Source organism: Trifolium pratense, linkage group LG4 (genome assembly GCF_020283565.1).
Source record: "Trifolium pratense cultivar HEN17-A07 linkage group LG4, ARS_RC_1.1, whole genome shotgun sequence".
Taxonomy (NCBI): domain Eukaryota; kingdom Viridiplantae; phylum Streptophyta; class Magnoliopsida; order Fabales; family Fabaceae; genus Trifolium; species Trifolium pratense.
Window position 1 is genome coordinate 29,960,383 of NC_060062.1, and position 18,098 is coordinate 29,978,480.

Consider the following 18,098-nt stretch of genomic DNA (forward strand, 5'->3'; position numbering starts at 1 on the left):
ATACTCGTCTGATACTTTTCGATACACGTATCGGAGAAGTATCGTATTAGAGAAGTATCGGCAATTAATATTATTATTTTAAAATAAAATATAACCAATACTTGTTGGATATTTATCTGATACGTATCAGACAATTAATGTTTTTTGACGATGGAAACGTAGGAGAAACGTAGGAGAGAAGACTGATACAATTCGTATTTTCTCTTAAGTATTGAATGTTAAAGCATGATGTTACCAACTATGTCGATTTTCTCTTAAGTGCTTCCCTTTTTGGGGAGCACTTAACTTAATATATGTAATTGTCACTTGTTTTCTTATTTTCCTGTATCACTGTATCGGTGTCGTATCGTATCACGTATCAAGGCTTCATAGTTTAAAATTGTACATAGATCTTGGTATATTTTGCACTTTGAACCCCCTAAAATTTTACTTTTGCACCTATCCAAGAGAATAAGAGAACACAGAAGAAACGAAACAGAGAAGATGCATGATGCTGGCAAAAAATACTCAAGAAAAGATGGATAAACAAGGACCTGGAAGTTATAGGAAGTGAGAGCGGCTGCACACAGTGAAAGAGTTTGGAGAAGATGATAGTGTTTTTAGGATTTTTCTAATTCATTTGGGTTTTTATTATGTGGCCCACTTGTTATACTGTTTTTTTTTTTGGGTTTGTTTTTAGCTTTTTTTTCTTACATGTTTGTGTTTTTTTATTTTTTTTTTTATCAAATTTGTGTGTTTACTTTGTATTTAAACAAACATATAAAAAGAAAAATTGCATCAATACTAAAACTTAGTATTTTATACCAAAACAAAAATTAGCATTGTTTTTATTGTTGGCTTAATGTAGTATTAGTCGTATCAAAGGCATACCAACATTTAAAAAATTCATGGAACAAATAATATAAATGATTCATTTCAAATCATCGACATCGCATCAAAGGCATCAGACAACTTTTACATTATGAGTAAAATGTGCATAATGTTTTTTTACGATCAATGAGGCTTTCAAATAATAGCAACACTTTATAGAACGAATAATATTCATTGATTCCGTTCGGGTCATCGCAGCGTACAGTCTCAAAATTTAGGCTCATATTTTCATTGATTCCTTTCGGGTCATCAAGGCATCCAATCCATCCCTTGTATTATGAATGAATGAAATTCAATTCATATCGATATCCCATCAAAGGCATCAGACAACTTTTACATTATGAGTAAAGTGTTCATAATGTTTTTTATGGTCAATGTGGCTTCCAAATAATAACAACACTTTATAGAACAAATAATATCCATCGATTCCTTTCGGGTAATCAAGGCAACGTAAAGTCTGAAAATTAGGCTCATATTTATATTCATTGATTCCTTTCGGGTCATTGAGGCATCCAATCCACCCCTTATATTATGAATGAATGAAATTCAATTCAGATCGATATCGCATTAAAGGCATCAGACAACTTTTACATCATGAGTAAAGTGTTCATATTGTTTTTTAAGGTCAATAAGGCTTCCAAATACTAGAAACAGTTTATAAAATAAATAATATTCATTGATTCCTTTCGGGTCATGAAGGCAGCGTATAGTCTCAAAATTTAGGCTCATATTTATATTCATTGATTCCTTTCGGGTCATTGAGGCATCCAATCCATCCCTTATTATGAATGAATGAAATTCAATTCACATCGATATCGCATCAAAGGTATCAGACAACATTTACATTATGAGTAAAGCGTTCATAATGTTTTTTACTGTCAATAAGGATTCCAAGTACTAGCAACAGTTTATAGAACAAATAATATTCATCGATTCCTTTCGGGTCATGAAGGCAGCGTATAGTCTCAATATTTAGGCTCATATTTATATTCATTGAGTCCTTTCGGGTCATTGAGGCATCCAATCCATCCATCCCTCATATTATGAATGAATGAAATTCAATTCACATCGATATCGCATCAAAGACATCATACAACATTTACATTATGAGTAAAGCGTTCATAATGTTTTTTACGGTCAATAAGTCTTCCAAATACTAGCAACAGTTTATAGAACAAATAATAATCATTGATTCCTTTCGGGTCATGAAGGCAGCGTATTGTCTCAAAATTTAGGCTCATATTTATATTCATTGATTCCTTTCGGGTCATTGAGGCATCCAATCCATCCCTTATATTATGAATGAATGAAATTCAATTCACATCGATATCGCATCAAAGGTATCAGACAAAATTTACATTATGAGTAAAGCGTTCATAATGTTTTTTACTGTCAATAAGGCTTCCAAGTACTAGCAACAGTTTATAGAACAAATAATATTCATCGATTCCTTTCGGGTCATGAAGGCAGCGTATAGTCTCAATATTTAGGCTCATATTTATATTCATTGAGTCATTTCGGGTCATTGAGGCATCCAATCCATCGATCCCTTATATTATGAATGAATGAAATTCAATTCACATCGATATCGCATCAAAGACATCAGACAACATTTACATTATGAGTAAAGTGTTCATAATGTTTTTTACGGTCAATAAGGCTTCCAAATACTAGCAACAGTTTATAGAACAAATAATATTCATCGATTCCTTTCGGGTCATGAAGGCAGCGTATAGTCTCAAAATTTAGGCTCATATTTATATTCATTGATTCCTTTCGGGTCATCCATGCATCCAATCCACCCCTTATATTATGAATGAATCAAATTCAATTCATATCGATATGGCATCAAAGGCATCGGACAACTTTTACATTCATAAATGCATTCAAGTCAAAAAAAGCTCAATAGATACCAACCTTATATTGTGAATACAAATTCACATTCATAAATGCATTTAAAGCATTATAAATTTGTACATTATAAATAAAGTGTGCATCATGTACTTTTCTTTAAAATCACTTAGGCATCCCAACAATTACAAAATTCATCGATTCCTACCATCAAACTTGGGGGTTATATCATCCTTTTTCAAATTGCAAACAGAGATTTCAAATCACATGGACAATTCACAGTAAAGAATTTTATTCGGTACATAAAAAAAATCATCCAACTTGTGCATTGTAAATATAGGCTCGTATAGTGTAGAAAAAATATTTCTTTTTATGTGTTTCACAACATTACAGGATTTTTCAGCAATAACAAAAAATCTCATAGATTTGTATACCCCAGTTAAATTTTTCACTCACAAAATAGTAAGTTCTTTATTATAAAAAAGCAGAAGATTGAAGCATCTTGAATCAAGAATGAAAAAATTGGTAGCCAACAGCAGAAGATTGAAACATGTACCAACTATAAATCGAAGGGGCAAATCTTTTGAAAAGGAATTCGAACATTACAATTAAAAGATCGAAATTACATTTACCTGAGCCAATGAATAAATTGATCATATATGGTTTTATCTCCTTGACAAAGTTTCTTGCATCTGTTATTCTTCCCCCAATTCTTATCCTGCAACCGAAACATCAGTTTTCCCTCCACAGTCCACAGTCTCTTCAAAATTCAGGGCCAGTTGACAAACTACTATGAATGTAAATCCTATGTCAATGTTATCACTGTTGGAATATTTTATAATATTCCAATAATATTATGTGTGCAAATATCTTTATACAATTATATTAGCTATTTATCAATTAGGAGCCTTAATTGATTAAGTGATCAAATAAAGTAAAAGGCTAATTAGATTTCTATTTAGAATTAATTGATTAATTAATTGGATATGGGCTCAATATGAGTGGATGTCAGGATGACCCATTTCGGAATAATGGGAACCCTAATTGGTCATCACACTATATATAGGCTATGGTCCCCAATATACCGGACACACCGCATATTGACTCTTCTCCCCATCTGAAGAGTCCTAAAGGCATAAGGAGTCCTGGTTGAGGAAGAACCACAAGCCAACGGATGCTCGTCGTCCGTCTCTCTCTTTGTGTTTCAGGATTACAACGGTTAGTTCATCTAATGGATTCGTCATCCAGGTATTCCTAACACTAATCTTTGATAAATCAACATGTCGCAGATCCTGTTTTATATACATGCTCATATGTTTATTTGGCTTCCGCACTAAAGTAAGATTATGGTTTTAATCTTTGTTATGAGAGCATGTATATTGTTAATATTAGATTAATTCCAACAAGTGGTATCAGAGCGGGTCTTCATGGTTGATTTATTGGGATATGCTGAACTTAATTTGTTGTTGTTCACGATTTGATTTTTCGGTTCTTCCTAAATTGAATTTTGTTTGCTTTTGGTAACCGAGTGAATTTCTGATTTGGTCGGAACCTGCTTGTGAGTGTTTATAAATTTGGTTTTTTAACTTGTAAACATATAAGACTTATGAGTTTAGGTGAATTTTTCCTTCGGAGGTATTAACCATAAATCATTCAAGTTGGGAGTTATATTATATATATACTTTTTGGTCAATTGGTAGTAACCACATATTTTGCTGGAGATTGTAACTTACCGTTTTCTTCAAACTGTACGAGATATATATATTCAAGAGAATCATCCTATATTATTTTAATTATCAATATATATGTATCTCAAATGTGAAGATTTTCAGAAACAATTAAGTGATGAATCCAAATCATGTGGAACCGATTTGATTCATAATTATTATTTTTTTTTTTTTTTTGGATCGTATAATGTGTTATACTCTTTATTTTGGATCCAGCTTGCGGCAATTGAGTGGTCACTCTTAAAGGAATAAAATTATAATTGTGATTAAGGAAGATTTCACAATTTTTTTTTCCGTGCTTATCCGATATATTTGACTATTAAAGAATTTTGTGGCAAATTCTGTTTGTTACCATAAAATTTAGGGCATCAAATTTTGGATTAGGCGTTTATTTGTTACTGACCGTGTGCTAAACATGTGCATAGATGAGAGTATGACTTGAGTTTTTCATTCATGCTTATAAGGGATCACTATCTTAACAGTCGCCAATACTGTATTTTTGTTTATGTTCTATTTGTTGGCTAAGCATAAGGATTTAAATTTAATTTTGGTTATTCAGTTTTTCAAATCAAATCAAATATTTACAGTTTGTAGCTTAAATAGGGATTTATTGATTTGAAATTATAAATTGATTCACATTAAATTTTGTACTTAAGGTTTATTTTGAGAAATAAGGTATATGGAGATTTGGTATACATATTTGATTATTATATTTTTGTATAAGACTAATTGCAGTCAAATAGCAATTAATAAGGATTCTCAAAATATTTTGATCCAATTTGTTATGTACAGAAAATAAAGTGTTTGATTCTTTAAATTTTGGGAAAATATAGATTCTATAATCATTTGTTTATTTATAGAATATAAAGTTTTGTTTCCCTCTATTTTGGAAAATATCATTCTAGAATTATTTGTCTATTTGTTTAAAGAATCATTGAGTATATGAATCAATTGTGGCATGAATATTTTTTGGTATATATAAAGATTTAATTTTTATTTAAAATTAAATATTTGGTTTATAGCATGATTATGATGTTTGAGTTTATTGTTATTCAGTTTCTACAATAATTTTCTTTTATCATGCTCTTCGGACATATTTCATGTCAATTTCAGTTTGCTTGTGAGTTTGTTCTCACATTAAGGGATGCCGAATAATCTTATGATTATCATGCGGTGTCATAAAGGAATACAGCCTACTTTTTTGTGGGTAGTGCCTTGTAAATTTAAGACTTTCCCATTTGATTTAATAAATTGTCAGGTGATTTTGAATGAGTTGGTTGAAACAACAAGTTGCAAAAGTAACCTCTGTTGCGTAGATTTGATTCAATTAGAATCACATAAGGATGTATAAAATTATTCATACAAACTATTTTGGTCTACCAAAAGGTAGACACAGTTCGGCCGAATAATTACATGCATATATATTCAATTTATTAAATTGTCTAGTAATTTTGATTGAGTTTGTCGAAACAAAAAGTTGCATAAAGCAACCTCCGGTGCGTAGACTATATTCAATTGAAATTATAAAAGATGTAGTATGAGATTATTCATGCGAGCTGTTACAGTCGGCCAAAAGGAAGACGTGCAGTTTGGCCGAATAATATACATACTTGTGATGGTAAATGTGTAGTAATTATTAAGTTTATCCATGTGGGTAATGGTTGGTGTCAAAGGCGCACATTATCTGACAGGACTTATTACCAACATTTGATCATTACGTTGAGAGTACCGCTTGCAGTTAATTCTTACAATCAAAGATTGGGGATTGATGGTGCGTTTGGTATCTTGTTTGTCTTATAATTTACAAATAAAGTTGAGCATGTCTCTATCATAATTTATTGATGTGCCTAATAAAGACGTGTTAGTGTAAATCCATATAAGTATTTAGTGGATTGCATTCACACTTATAACGGTAAACATGTGACGATTATAAGGATTTATTATTTTTTAATATTGATCGTCAATGTTTGATCATTGTCATGAAATACCACTAGCAATTGATGTTATTTTTAAGGGCTTGACATCAATGGTGCATTAGGTATTTTGGTGAGTAATTTTTTAGTTCTGTATAAACTAATATAGTTTATGTATCTGCAAAATTATTTTAGAATTTTAAATTCTTAAAATTCTAGCGCTTAGAAATAAAGGAAGAACATTGTGTTCTTGGATCTAAATTTATGTCAAGATGGAAAAACTCAAATTCTCTCACTATTCGGTAACTTTAAAGTGAGACTCAAGTATAAAAGGCAAGTATACTCCGAATGACATAGGTCATGATCATAAAGTTTTGAATTCCAGAAATATTTGAGGTGTTATTTGAGATGACATAATTTTTGTCATGTTTTTCTTTGCTTAAATTAAAGTGCTTCTAAAGCAATAAGGTGAAAGGTAATCTCTCATTGGAGAGATACTATTTCATTCAGATTATTAAGCAGACAAAATATTAGGAGCACATTATGTAAATTAATCTTGCTAAAGCGTTGTGGTTTCGACAATCAGGTAACTTGGTTGAAAATTTAGCATTTAGTGTTTTATTTGCACAATTAGTCTTATAACTATTAAAGTTAGAGATGATTCTTTAATAGAATTATTTCATAAAGTGTGCAATAAAGAAACAGTTGAAGCAAGAGAAAATAAAATAGTGCTCATTATGTAAATACCTCAAAGGATAAAGGCAAATAAAGAATAATAAGAAAATTTGATCTAAACTGACAAATTTCCAATGATGTTGAAAGACACATCAATCTGGCGGGGAAATAAGTCGGTGAAGATTGATGGTTTTTTCAACTATTTGTTAGTTTTTTGTTATTAAGTTATATTTGTATTTAAGAGACAATTTGGTGAATCATCATGTGAATTAAGTTTTGTTTTAATGTTATAAATTCTTTATTATTATTTTAAACTAGAGATTCAATTTGTTTTTTTAAATACAAATATTATTATAGTCAATTTAGTTATGACTTGTGACAATCTAAAATTGTTGAAAATTTTGAGAAATATAAACTTTGGTCCCATGTTAATGAACATTATGAGACGGAAATTGCAAAATCTCTTGAAGATATTGAGTTTGGGGGAGAGATATGGTAAAAGAACAAAATTGAGTGAGGAAGAATTGATTCTAAATCAATTCATATAGTTACTATTTATATAGTAAATTTGGGTTCTCATAAGGATATTAGTGTTCTTTCTCTCAATTAAGTTAAGAGATTAATTCATGAAGATCAAACTCAATACCTTCAAGAATTAAAGTATGAAGTGTTATAAAAGTATTGACTGCAAAGAGAATTCATGTTCGTTTTGTTTTGAAAACTCTATTAAGACAGTCACGACACTTGTTACTTATTATAGTTTTTGGAACTAAATAAGATGGATATCAAGATAGTGTTTCTTAATGACAACATTAAGAAACACAATAAAGTGCAATCAGATGAAACTTTATGTCAATAGACACAAAGTAGATAATGTGCAAACAAAAGAAATCCATTAATTTGTTAAGAAAGTTGTCTCATTATTGATACCACAAAAGTCTCATAAGGTGATTGTCTCATTTGGTTTTTGAGATGTATATTATGGAGAGTTGTGGATTATACAGGTTCAGTGGGAGTATGTTTATATTCCAAATTTAATGTGTTGAATTTATTTTATTTAGTCAACAGTGATATATGATTGTTGTGCAAAATCAAGAAATCACTAACAAAAGTTTAGTGACAAAAGATCTTGGGCACATCTCTTTTGTATTGGGCATTTTGATACTTAGAATTCTCAATGTATCATTCGGTTATCACAAAAGAGTTATATCAATAAAGTTGAAAATAAATTCGACATGAAAGTCAATAAACTAAGGAATTGCCTTAATCATTAAGGGAGACTATTTAGTCTCAATTATTGATCAAAAGAAAATCTGGAAATTTAGAAAATAAAGTATTTTTTCATTCGGAAATAGTGTATATAATAAGATCATTTGGCAGATACTTGAGCAATTCTAAATTTGAATTGTTGAAATGTGGCAACCATAAGGATTATTATAGAGAACGATAATTTGTGCTCACATATCGGAGATCTAACAATTTGGAGATCATTAGGATGTTTGACTCCAATCCTTTTAGAATGTCTATATTTAATGGACATTCTACCTCAAGAAATGACTATTGGTATTTATGTCACTTGGTTGCATAAAGTAAAAGGTTTTGAAAGACAAATTAAGTTATATGGTGACATAAATTAGTCGGATAATGTTGTTGTTGAATGATAGAACATACAAAGATAAAATTTATGCTAGCTGACTCACTAATCAAAGACGTGACACCTAAGGTCTTTCATATTATTTTTGTCACTAAGGATGTCTTGGATTAGTGGGAGTCTTTAATTTGTTGTGTTCTAACTTTGGTTTTGATATTGATACAGATTTTGTTAAGGTTTTCTGCAGAAATAAAGTTTAAGGTTATTATTATTATAACCGGTTCTGTATCTTTTGTGCAAATATTGAATTTGCAAACTTCAATTTGATCTCACTAAAGTTTTCAGTTGGACCAGTTGGAAATAGGCATGATATAGAGATCACATTGCATGAAATTTCCATGCCACTCATCCATATCAGATCTATGTCGTCAAGTACATTGATGTGGTGGTCGTCGGGGTTCCGTCACGTTATACGTCAGTGACGACAGCCGCGGTGGTCCCATTATTGGTGTATGAGATGGACCAGATTGTAAGGTTGAAATCTAAAGATAAATAGCATTCGGATGCGCGCCTAAGGAATAATGATATAATTATTACGATATGTAGCCCAAGTGGGAGATTGTTGGAATATTTTATAATATTCCAATAATATTATGTGGGCAAATATCTTTATACAATTATATTAGCTATTTATCAATTAGGAGCCTTAATTGATTAAGTGATCAAATAAAGTAAAAGGCTAATTAGATTTCTATTTAGAATTAATTGATTAATTAATTGGATATGGGCTCAATATGAGTGGATGTCAGGATGACCCATTTCGGAATAATGGGAACCCTAATTGGTCATCACACTATATATAGGCTATGGTCCCCAATATACCGGACACACCGCATATTGACTCTTCTCCCCATCTGAAGAGTCCTAAAGGCATAAGGAGTCCTGGTTGAGGAAGAACCACAAGCCAACGGATGCTCGTCGTCCGTCTCTCTCTTTGTGTTTCAGGATTACAACGGTTAGTTCATCTAATGGATTCGTCATCCAGGTATTCCTAACACTAATCTTTGATAAATCAACATGTCGCAGATCCTGTTTTATATACATGCTCATATGTTTATTTGGCTTCCGCACTAAAGTAAGATTATGGTTTTAATCTTTGTTATGAGAGCATGTATATTGTTAATATTAGATTAATTCCAACAATCACTTGTAGACTCAACAAGAACTTTCTTTTCAATCATTGGCAGAAAAGATTAAACTTATTTAGATCATACATTCAACAATTAGGGCAGAAAAGATTAAACTTATTGAATACCCCCGACATGGAAAGTGAGAGTATGATATTTTCTTACTTACAAATTCATATTTTGTTGCTTTGGGGCAGAAAGGCTAGCAACCTTTTTCAGTGTTATCCTCCTTATTGTCCTCATTTTCCCGGGACGATTATCTACGTAGTAGTTGAGATCCTCAACCTCTAAGCCATCATAGTTATGAGAATTTCCTCCATTTATCTCCAACATGCAGATTAGGCATCCTTCTACAACATGAGTATATCAGTTCAGAGGCTAATCCAACACCACTAACATTATATTTGCACGATCACTTTAAATAGTAGTTGCATTTAGATACTAAGACTAATAACACAGTATATCATTCTTAATACATACAAAACTCAAGAAGTAAAACATATCCATTGATTCATGCAATCAAACTCAGGGTTATTAGGCTGATATATACCACCCCTTTTTAATATTATGGAATATGTGTTGGAACAAAATTGATTTAAAAATGTTTGCCCCTAAATCTATTAAGGTTTTGATGATAACAAAGTATTAATAAACAATTGGAAGGACTAAAAATTTAATTTAAGTGTGCAGATATTAGCGTCAGATAAGCTCTGAGTGAAGCTCAGAAGATATGCATTCAGAAGTTTACAAGCGCTCAGAAGATGTTGAACTTCAGAAGTTACAACTTTCAGATGATGAAGTCGTCAGAACTTCTTAAGTGTCCAAAGCTTCATCACCCTCTGAAGATCTTCTTGAAGTCTGTGAAGATTCTCTTTTGCGAGTCAACTCTTCTACCAATGAAGAAAAGGACCTTTCAAGCTTGATCAGAACAGCTACTCTCATTTTGTCTGTCCACTCTTGAGAACGTGGGTCATCAGACTTGTTAGCTGAATATGGAAAGTCTTCTCTGCACATGGTCAAAGTATCTGAAACTCTTACTCAGTTTTAGAAACAATCAAACTGCATCAAGACAAGTTGCTTGAAGACAAAAGGCTATCTACTTCAACGGTCATTTCTGCAACGACTCTTTTCTAGCTGTATATATATATACTAGAAGGATCAGTTGTATAATATATCAATCAAGATTATCAAGGATTTAACACGCGCTGAACAAACTCTGAATTCTGTGTATACAAGCTCTGAACCTCTAATCTAGTGTTTTTGCACTTGTAGTTCAAATACTTTGTATTCATTGTATTTGCTCTGTTAGGTTCTTCTAAGAGCAGTTGTATTCTTTCAACTATTTACTATCTCTTGTACTTGAGGAAACTTAAGCTTGTGTGCTTAAGTGAGAAGTCTTAAGCTTGTGTGCTTAAGTGAGAAGTCTTAAGCTTGTGTGCTTAAGCATTGTTGTGAAGTCTCTTGCTTGTGTGCTTGAGCATTTGTAATCTTGTGTGATTATAGTGAACTCCCTTGGAAGTGCAAGGGGACTGGACTACTCTCGTTTTGTGAGAGGAACCAGTATAAATTGCTTGTGTGCTTTCTCTCTCTCTTTATCTTGTTATTATTTGTGTTATTTATCCGCTGCTAACGTAGTTAAGTTAAGAACTTTGAAAAAGTTTTAACTTAGCTAAAACACAATTCAACCCCCCCCTTCTTGTGTTTTCACACCTTCAATATGATCCCATCTCATAGTGGCAAGTCACAGTCAAGAATTGTGTTTAGAATCATAAAAGCTTACAATAGATATTATCCTCCATACAGTATGAATAAAAATTCATATCAAGTAATCATCTGACTCACGATGCTTCTTTTAGAGGGTCGTCTACGCAACCGACACTTGCAAAATTAATTGAAACACTAATGCTTGGATTCCTTCCCAGTCATCGAATAGCTATAAAATGGAGCAAATTATGTTTCTCAGTGGTCATTCACATTATAATATTGAATTCAAACTTATAAAAGCACAATATGATATCAACTGCTTATATTATAAATACAAATTCATAAAGATTATGGAAAATTGAGGAGTTCAGTAAAGATTTCATAAAACTAGTGTTTGCCCTTTTCCATTTTGTCAAAGTATATACTGATACCGTACTAGTCAAAGAAAAATGTGACTTTTAAGAAATTATTTGAATACTCAAATCTCAATGTATTCCAAAAATTAAAATATCAGAAGACGATAAGAAAAAAAGGCAAATCTAAACATTTTTTAGTATAGTTTAAAAATTAGAAAAAAAGAAAGACCCGGCCCCGGGTATTGAGGTTGGGTAAAGCGTTTCCTATACATAATTTGCTTGACACTACTTTTTTACAGGGAAACGATTTTAAGGAAATAAATATGTATCATAAAGTAACAAAAGAAAAATTGGAGAGTTCAAAAATAGATATTGCTCATCTTCTATATCATCTCTGCAATAATTATGCAAAAGGTTATCAAATTCAACTAGAATATTAAGGAAAAATAAGAACTATAACACATATCATCTATGTCCAAGATACCAAATATTAATTTGTTCATCACAGAAAATTAGAACTGGAAACAACCATTAAGAAAATAAAAGAAATGGAAGTAGAATCATACCTCAGTTCTTCTAATTTCTTTTCCTGTCTTTTCTTTAAGTATTATTTTTAGTCCCTCTAAAGTTTTAGAAATTCGTTCTTAGTCCTTGAAAAATAAAATCGCAATTTCATTCATATCCTGAACTGCACTTCAATTGGTTCCACACCATACATGAAAAAAAGTGGTAGAAACCTTGATATACGGTTGAAGTATGTTCATCTTTCGGTTGAAAGTTCAATGGCTGCTACTAACAAAACTGTTATATAATGGCAGATAGTGACAGAATGAGACAAAACATTAAGATTGTTTATCACTTTTTATTTCTTTCATGGACAAAATTGGTGGTTTTACTAAAATTGTAGCTCATGAAACATAACTTTTACATTATGAGTAAAGTGTTAATAATGTTTTTTACGGTCAATATGGCTTCCAAATACTAGCAACAGTTTATAGAACAAATAATATTCATCGATTCCGTTGGGGTCATCAAGGCAGCATACAGTCTCAATCTTTAGGCTCGTATTTATATTCATTGATGATTCCTTTCGGGTCATTGAGGCATCCAATCCAACCCTTATATTATGAATGAATGAAATTCAATTCATATCGATATCGCATCAAAGGCATCAGACAACTTTTACATTATGAGTAAAGTGTTCATATTGTTTTTTACGGTCAATAAGGCTTCCAAATACTGGCAACAATTTATAGAACAAATAATATTCATCGATTCCTTTCGGGTCATGAAGGCAGCATATAGTCTCAAAATTGAGGCTCATATTTATATTCATTGATTCCTTTCGGATCATTGAGGCATCCAATCCATCCCTTATATTATGAATGAATGAATGAAATTCAATTCACATCGATATCGCATCAAAGGCATCAGACAACTTTTACATTATGAGTAAAGTGTTCATAATGTTTTTACGGTCAATAAGGCTTCCAAATACTAGCAACAGTTTATAGAAGAAATAATATTCATCGATTCCTTTCGGGTCATGAAGGCAGCATATTGTCTCAAAATTTAGGCTCATATTTATATTCATTGATTCCTTTCGGGTCATTGAGGCATCCAATCCATCCCTTATATTATGAATGAATGAAATTCAATTCACATCGATATCGCATCAAAGGCATCAGATGATCAGACAACTTTTACATTATGAGTAAAGTGTTCCTAATGTTTTTTTACGGTCAATAAGGCTTCCAAATACTAGCAACAGTTTATAGAACAAATAATATTCATCGATTCCTTTCGGGTCATGAAGGCAGCATATAGTCTCAAAATTTAGGCTCATATTTATATTCATTGATTCCTTTCAGGTCATCGATGCATCCAATCCATCCCTTATATTATGAATGAATCAAATTCAATTCATATCGATATCGCATCAAAGGCATCGGACAACTTTTACATTCATAAATGCATTCAAGTCAAAAAAAGCTCAATAGATAACCAACCTTATATTGTGAATACAAATTCACATTCATAAATGCATTTAAAGCATTATAAATTTGTACATTACAAATAAAGTGTGCATCATGTAGTTTTCTTTAAAATCACTCAGGCATCCCAACAATTACAAAATTCATCGATTCCTAACATCAAACTTGGGGTTGGGGGTTATATCATCCTTTTTCAAATTGCAAACAGAGATTTCAAATCACATGGACAATTCACAGTAAAGAATTTCATTCGGTACATAAAAAATATCATCCAACTTGTGCATTGTAAATATAGGCTCCTATAGTTTAGAAAAAATATTTCTTTTTATCGTGTTTCACAACATTACAGGATTTTCCAGCAAAAACAAAAAATCTCATAGATTTGTATACCCCAGTTAAATTTTTCACTCACAAAATAGTAAGTTCTTTATTACAAAAAAAGCAGAAGATTGAAGCATCTTGAATCAAGAATGAAACATGTACCAACTATATAAATCGAAGGGGCAAATCTTTTGAAAAGAAATTCGAACATTACAATTAAAAGATCGAAATTGCATTTACCTGAGCCAATGAATAAATTGATTTTCGAAACTTAGCGAACGTTGCAACCCTATCTTGAAGAAAACAAGATTTCGTCAACGAAACAAACCGCGCTGCAATATTCGAAGAGAAACGCAAATTTGTGAAGAATTTGAAGATGCCACACAAGATGATTTAGGGTTTGAAGATGATCGAGAGATACTCAAATCTTGATTTTTAGGGTTTCACTTCAGAACGCGTCTTTACTTTAACCTTTTCTTTTCCAAAAATTGTAATTTTGGTAGCTCTAAGAAGCAACACGGAATGAATTTTTAGGGTCTACTACTGTGCTATTTATCGGAAAACTTATCCCCTTATCCCAACATTTTATTAAAAAAATTCAAAAATTTCACTTCTGCCCCCTTATTTTTAACATTTCTGTTTACAAATTTTCACCCCAACCCAATTTTCTAGTAAAGTTTTTGTTTTTAAATGAGGGTAAAATAGGTATTTCCTATCAAATGTTGGGGTACAAGGGAAATTTTTTGATTCATAGATTTTATTGGGATTTTTTTATTTTAACGGAATGGTTTCGTGATGAAATATCGTCTTTTTTTTGTTTAAGTTGAAGAGGTAAATCACTGAAATTAAATTCACACATAACTTTAAAATTTCGGGTTCGAATTCGGATCATGGTATTCTACCTTACAATTTCGTCATTTTTATTAGTTGAGTCAAGACTTATGAACGAGTTCAAATATAGTTTAATCCACTTATTTCTTAGAATAAATTTACAAGAATTAAATACTTATACTAAGAAATTTTAAAACCACCAAACAAACTTCCGAGTCGAGAGTATATATAATAGGCTCCTTTTTCTCTCTCCAAATTTCTCTCATTTTTCTTGTTTTGTGGGTGTGAAAAGAGAGAACTTTTTTTTGAAACAGCAAATTTTATTAGAAAACCTTAAACAAGGCATGAAATATGCCAAGCGAGAGAACATGATACATAAGGGACAAAATAAAAAACAAGGAGCTAGAACCAAACCTCCTGAAACACAACCAAAAGAAACCACGACAAGCCACCTAAACGAGGTCCATAGCTAGAGGGCACTCCACAGTCTCCAGACCACCAAAGACAACATTAAGACGACCTATGAAAATGCTACTAGACTCTAACTCCCGATCTCGAATCAAAAGTGATCGGCCCATCGGAGTCCAAGATGCAGCTAGAGAACTTAAAAATAAAAAAAAAAACAAGTGATGATGGGGGAGAATAAATGATGAGACGGAAAGACACGCAAAAGAAAAAAGGAGAGAGAATTGGAGAGAAAAAAAAAAAAAGAAGAGTAGAGTTTGAATTTTAGACTGCCTGTTTATTTATTTAAAGATGAAATTTTAGCCATTAAACAATTAAAAAATAAATAAATATACATATTATAAATCATTGTATCCATAAATATTAGGAATAATATCAATTGTACCAATCTTTTTTTAGATAGATGAAATGACAAGTTATTGAAAATTCAGACACACAAAGTAGATGATTGGGATTTAAACCTCGTTCATGATGTTCAACTTAACAACTTTGACATTTTTACCGGTTAAATTATAAACCCAACTTCACACAGCAGAACAATCCCAACCCTTAATTTAAAATCAAACGACTCAGATCAATTACTACATAATACGTATATGATTTGACAATAAAACCATCTGATATAATATTTTGGGATTTTGGTCAAGCAAGATAGCTAGCATATTAACCCTCTGATTCCTAGGGGAAAAAGACTCTAGTAGTCCAGAATTGAGTCGCGAGGTAAGTAAAGTCTGACCAAGATATTGTTTTATCCAGGAATCGAGCTCAAGTTCTCCTGAAATCCGTCCTTTTGGTGAAACTCGTTAACCACTTGAACTCAATAACTTAGTTTATTAATTTAGGCTATGTGATTAGACAGATGTAGAACTTAATTAGGCAACTATAATTTAGGTCATGTGATTAGTTTGTATCTCTACTCCCTCCGTCTCACAATGAGTGACCCATTTTGACTATATGCACTATTCATATATCTTGCTTTGACCATATTTTTCTACTAATAAATAAAAATAAATATTAGCATATAAGATATTGGTAGATTCGTCTCGATGAGTATTTTCAAAATATTACATTTTTATAATTTTTACTATTATTATACAATTAAAAATATTATTCGTCAAAGTAATGCGTTGGGATGCGTAAAACAGCCAATTGAATCACTCATTGTGGAACAGAGGTAGTATATAATTGGCAATAGCCTAATGGAATAATCACCTGATTTCTCACTTAGTAGAAACTTGTTACTGCGTGCTTTTTGAAGAAAATCCACTTCGGTCTTGTATTCCACTATAATGGCAGAGACCCTCTTGTTTTTGCTACTCATCCTCTCATTCTTCATCATAGCTTACATAATAATCTTCTTCACCACCATCGTTCTCCACCTTCCACCAAGTCCACCAACGATCCATCTAATAGGCCACCTCCACCTCCTCACTCCATCCCTTTACAAATCCTTCCACTCCATCTCCATCAAACATGGCCCTCTCCTCCACCTCCGTCTCGGCCCCTCACGCAGCCTCCTCCTCGTCTCATGTGCCTCGTCCTCCGCCTCCATCTTCAAAACAAATGACCTTTCCTTCTCTTCTCGACCGGCATTTACATTCGCAGACAAGCTTCCTTATGGCACATCTGGCTTTATCACCGCTCCTTATGGCCCTTACTGGCGTTTCATGAAGAAGTTATGCATGACAGAGCTGTTGAGTGGCCGACAACTGGAGAGGTCGATGAGTATAAGAAGAGATGAGATTGAGCGTTCGGTAAAAAGGGTGTTGGAGAATGTTGGTGTTGCTACTGCTGTTGATTTGGGTGCTGAGCTCATGAAGTTCACCAACAATGTTACTTGTAGAATGGCCATGAGCACCAGGTACCTGAGTTATAACTAGTCAATGGTGATTTATTGTTGCATACTCTTTTGTGGGAGCCAAAAGTGAGAAACTTATAAGGGGGAAATTTGGTAAAGTATAACCCAGGAATTGAACTCATATTTAGGGGGAATTCGTTAATCACTTGAAGTCCATCATTTGTTTTTATTTATTTTTCTTCAATTGAAGAATTTGGAAGTTCAAAGTTAAAATTGATTTTGGTATATTTAGAGGTTCGTGATTATAATGGATTTTGCTTCTAAAATTGATGAAATAAAATCATCCCAATGAAAGGTTCAGAGCTGGTTTTGAGGTTGATTCTGTACAAGTTACCAATCAAAGTCTATTCAAGAGGGGTGTATTAGAAATAGATCCTAAGAGGGGTGCATTTTTCATATATATATATATATATATATTTCTCTTACACTTATATCTTGATTTTATATGATTTATTGTCATTTTGTGGAACAAGGTGTTCAGAGAAATGTGAGGATGCTGAGAAGATTAGGAAGTTAGTGAAGGAGTCCTTTGAGCTAGCTGCCAAGTTGTGCTTTGGGGATGTGTTGGGTCCTTTCAAAGAGTTGACATTTTGGATTTATGAGAAACGAGCTATGGATGTTAGTAAAAAGTATGATGAATTGTTGGAGAAGGTGCTGAAGAAGCATGAAGACAAAAGATCATCATCACATAGAAATGGTGATGACAATGAAAGGGATATAATGGACATTCCGTTGGATGTTTTGTTGGAATAAAA

General features: G+C 32.2%; 1 protein-coding gene and 1 long non-coding RNA gene across 2 annotated transcripts; one reads left to right on the plus strand and one right to left on the minus strand.

The window, feature by feature from the left end:
- Positions 1-9,838: 9,838 nt before the first annotated feature.
- On the minus strand, positions 9,839-14,759 carry LOC123881826. The gene is made up of 3 exons (XR_006799620.1): positions 12,441-14,759; positions 11,657-11,747; positions 9,839-10,164 (listed from the first exon to the last, which is right to left on the minus strand). It is a non-coding gene; the product is annotated as an uncharacterized LOC123881826 (long non-coding RNA).
- Positions 14,760-16,722: 1,963 nt separating this feature from the next.
- On the plus strand, positions 16,723-18,096 carry LOC123922446 (cytochrome P450 705A5-like). Its single transcript, XM_045975159.1, has 2 exons — positions 16,723-17,346; positions 17,817-18,096. Exons 1-2 carry the CDS (start codon positions 16,775-16,777, stop codon positions 18,094-18,096), a joined length of 852 nt encoding a protein of 283 aa, XP_045831115.1. The 5' UTR covers positions 16,723-16,774.
- The last annotated feature ends 2 nt before the right edge of the window (positions 18,097-18,098 follow it).

What these genes read in the sequence shown, in the direction of transcription:
- LOC123922446 (XM_045975159.1), top strand. Translation starts at nt 16,775, where the DNA reads ATGGCAGAGACCCTCTTGTTTTTGCTACTCATCCTCTCATTCTTCATC. An exon ending in AGAATGGCCATGAGCACCAG is followed by an intron (nt 17,347 to 17,816) that starts GTACCTGAGTTA and finishes TTGTGGAACAAG; the next exon opens with GTGTTCAGAGAAATGTGAGG.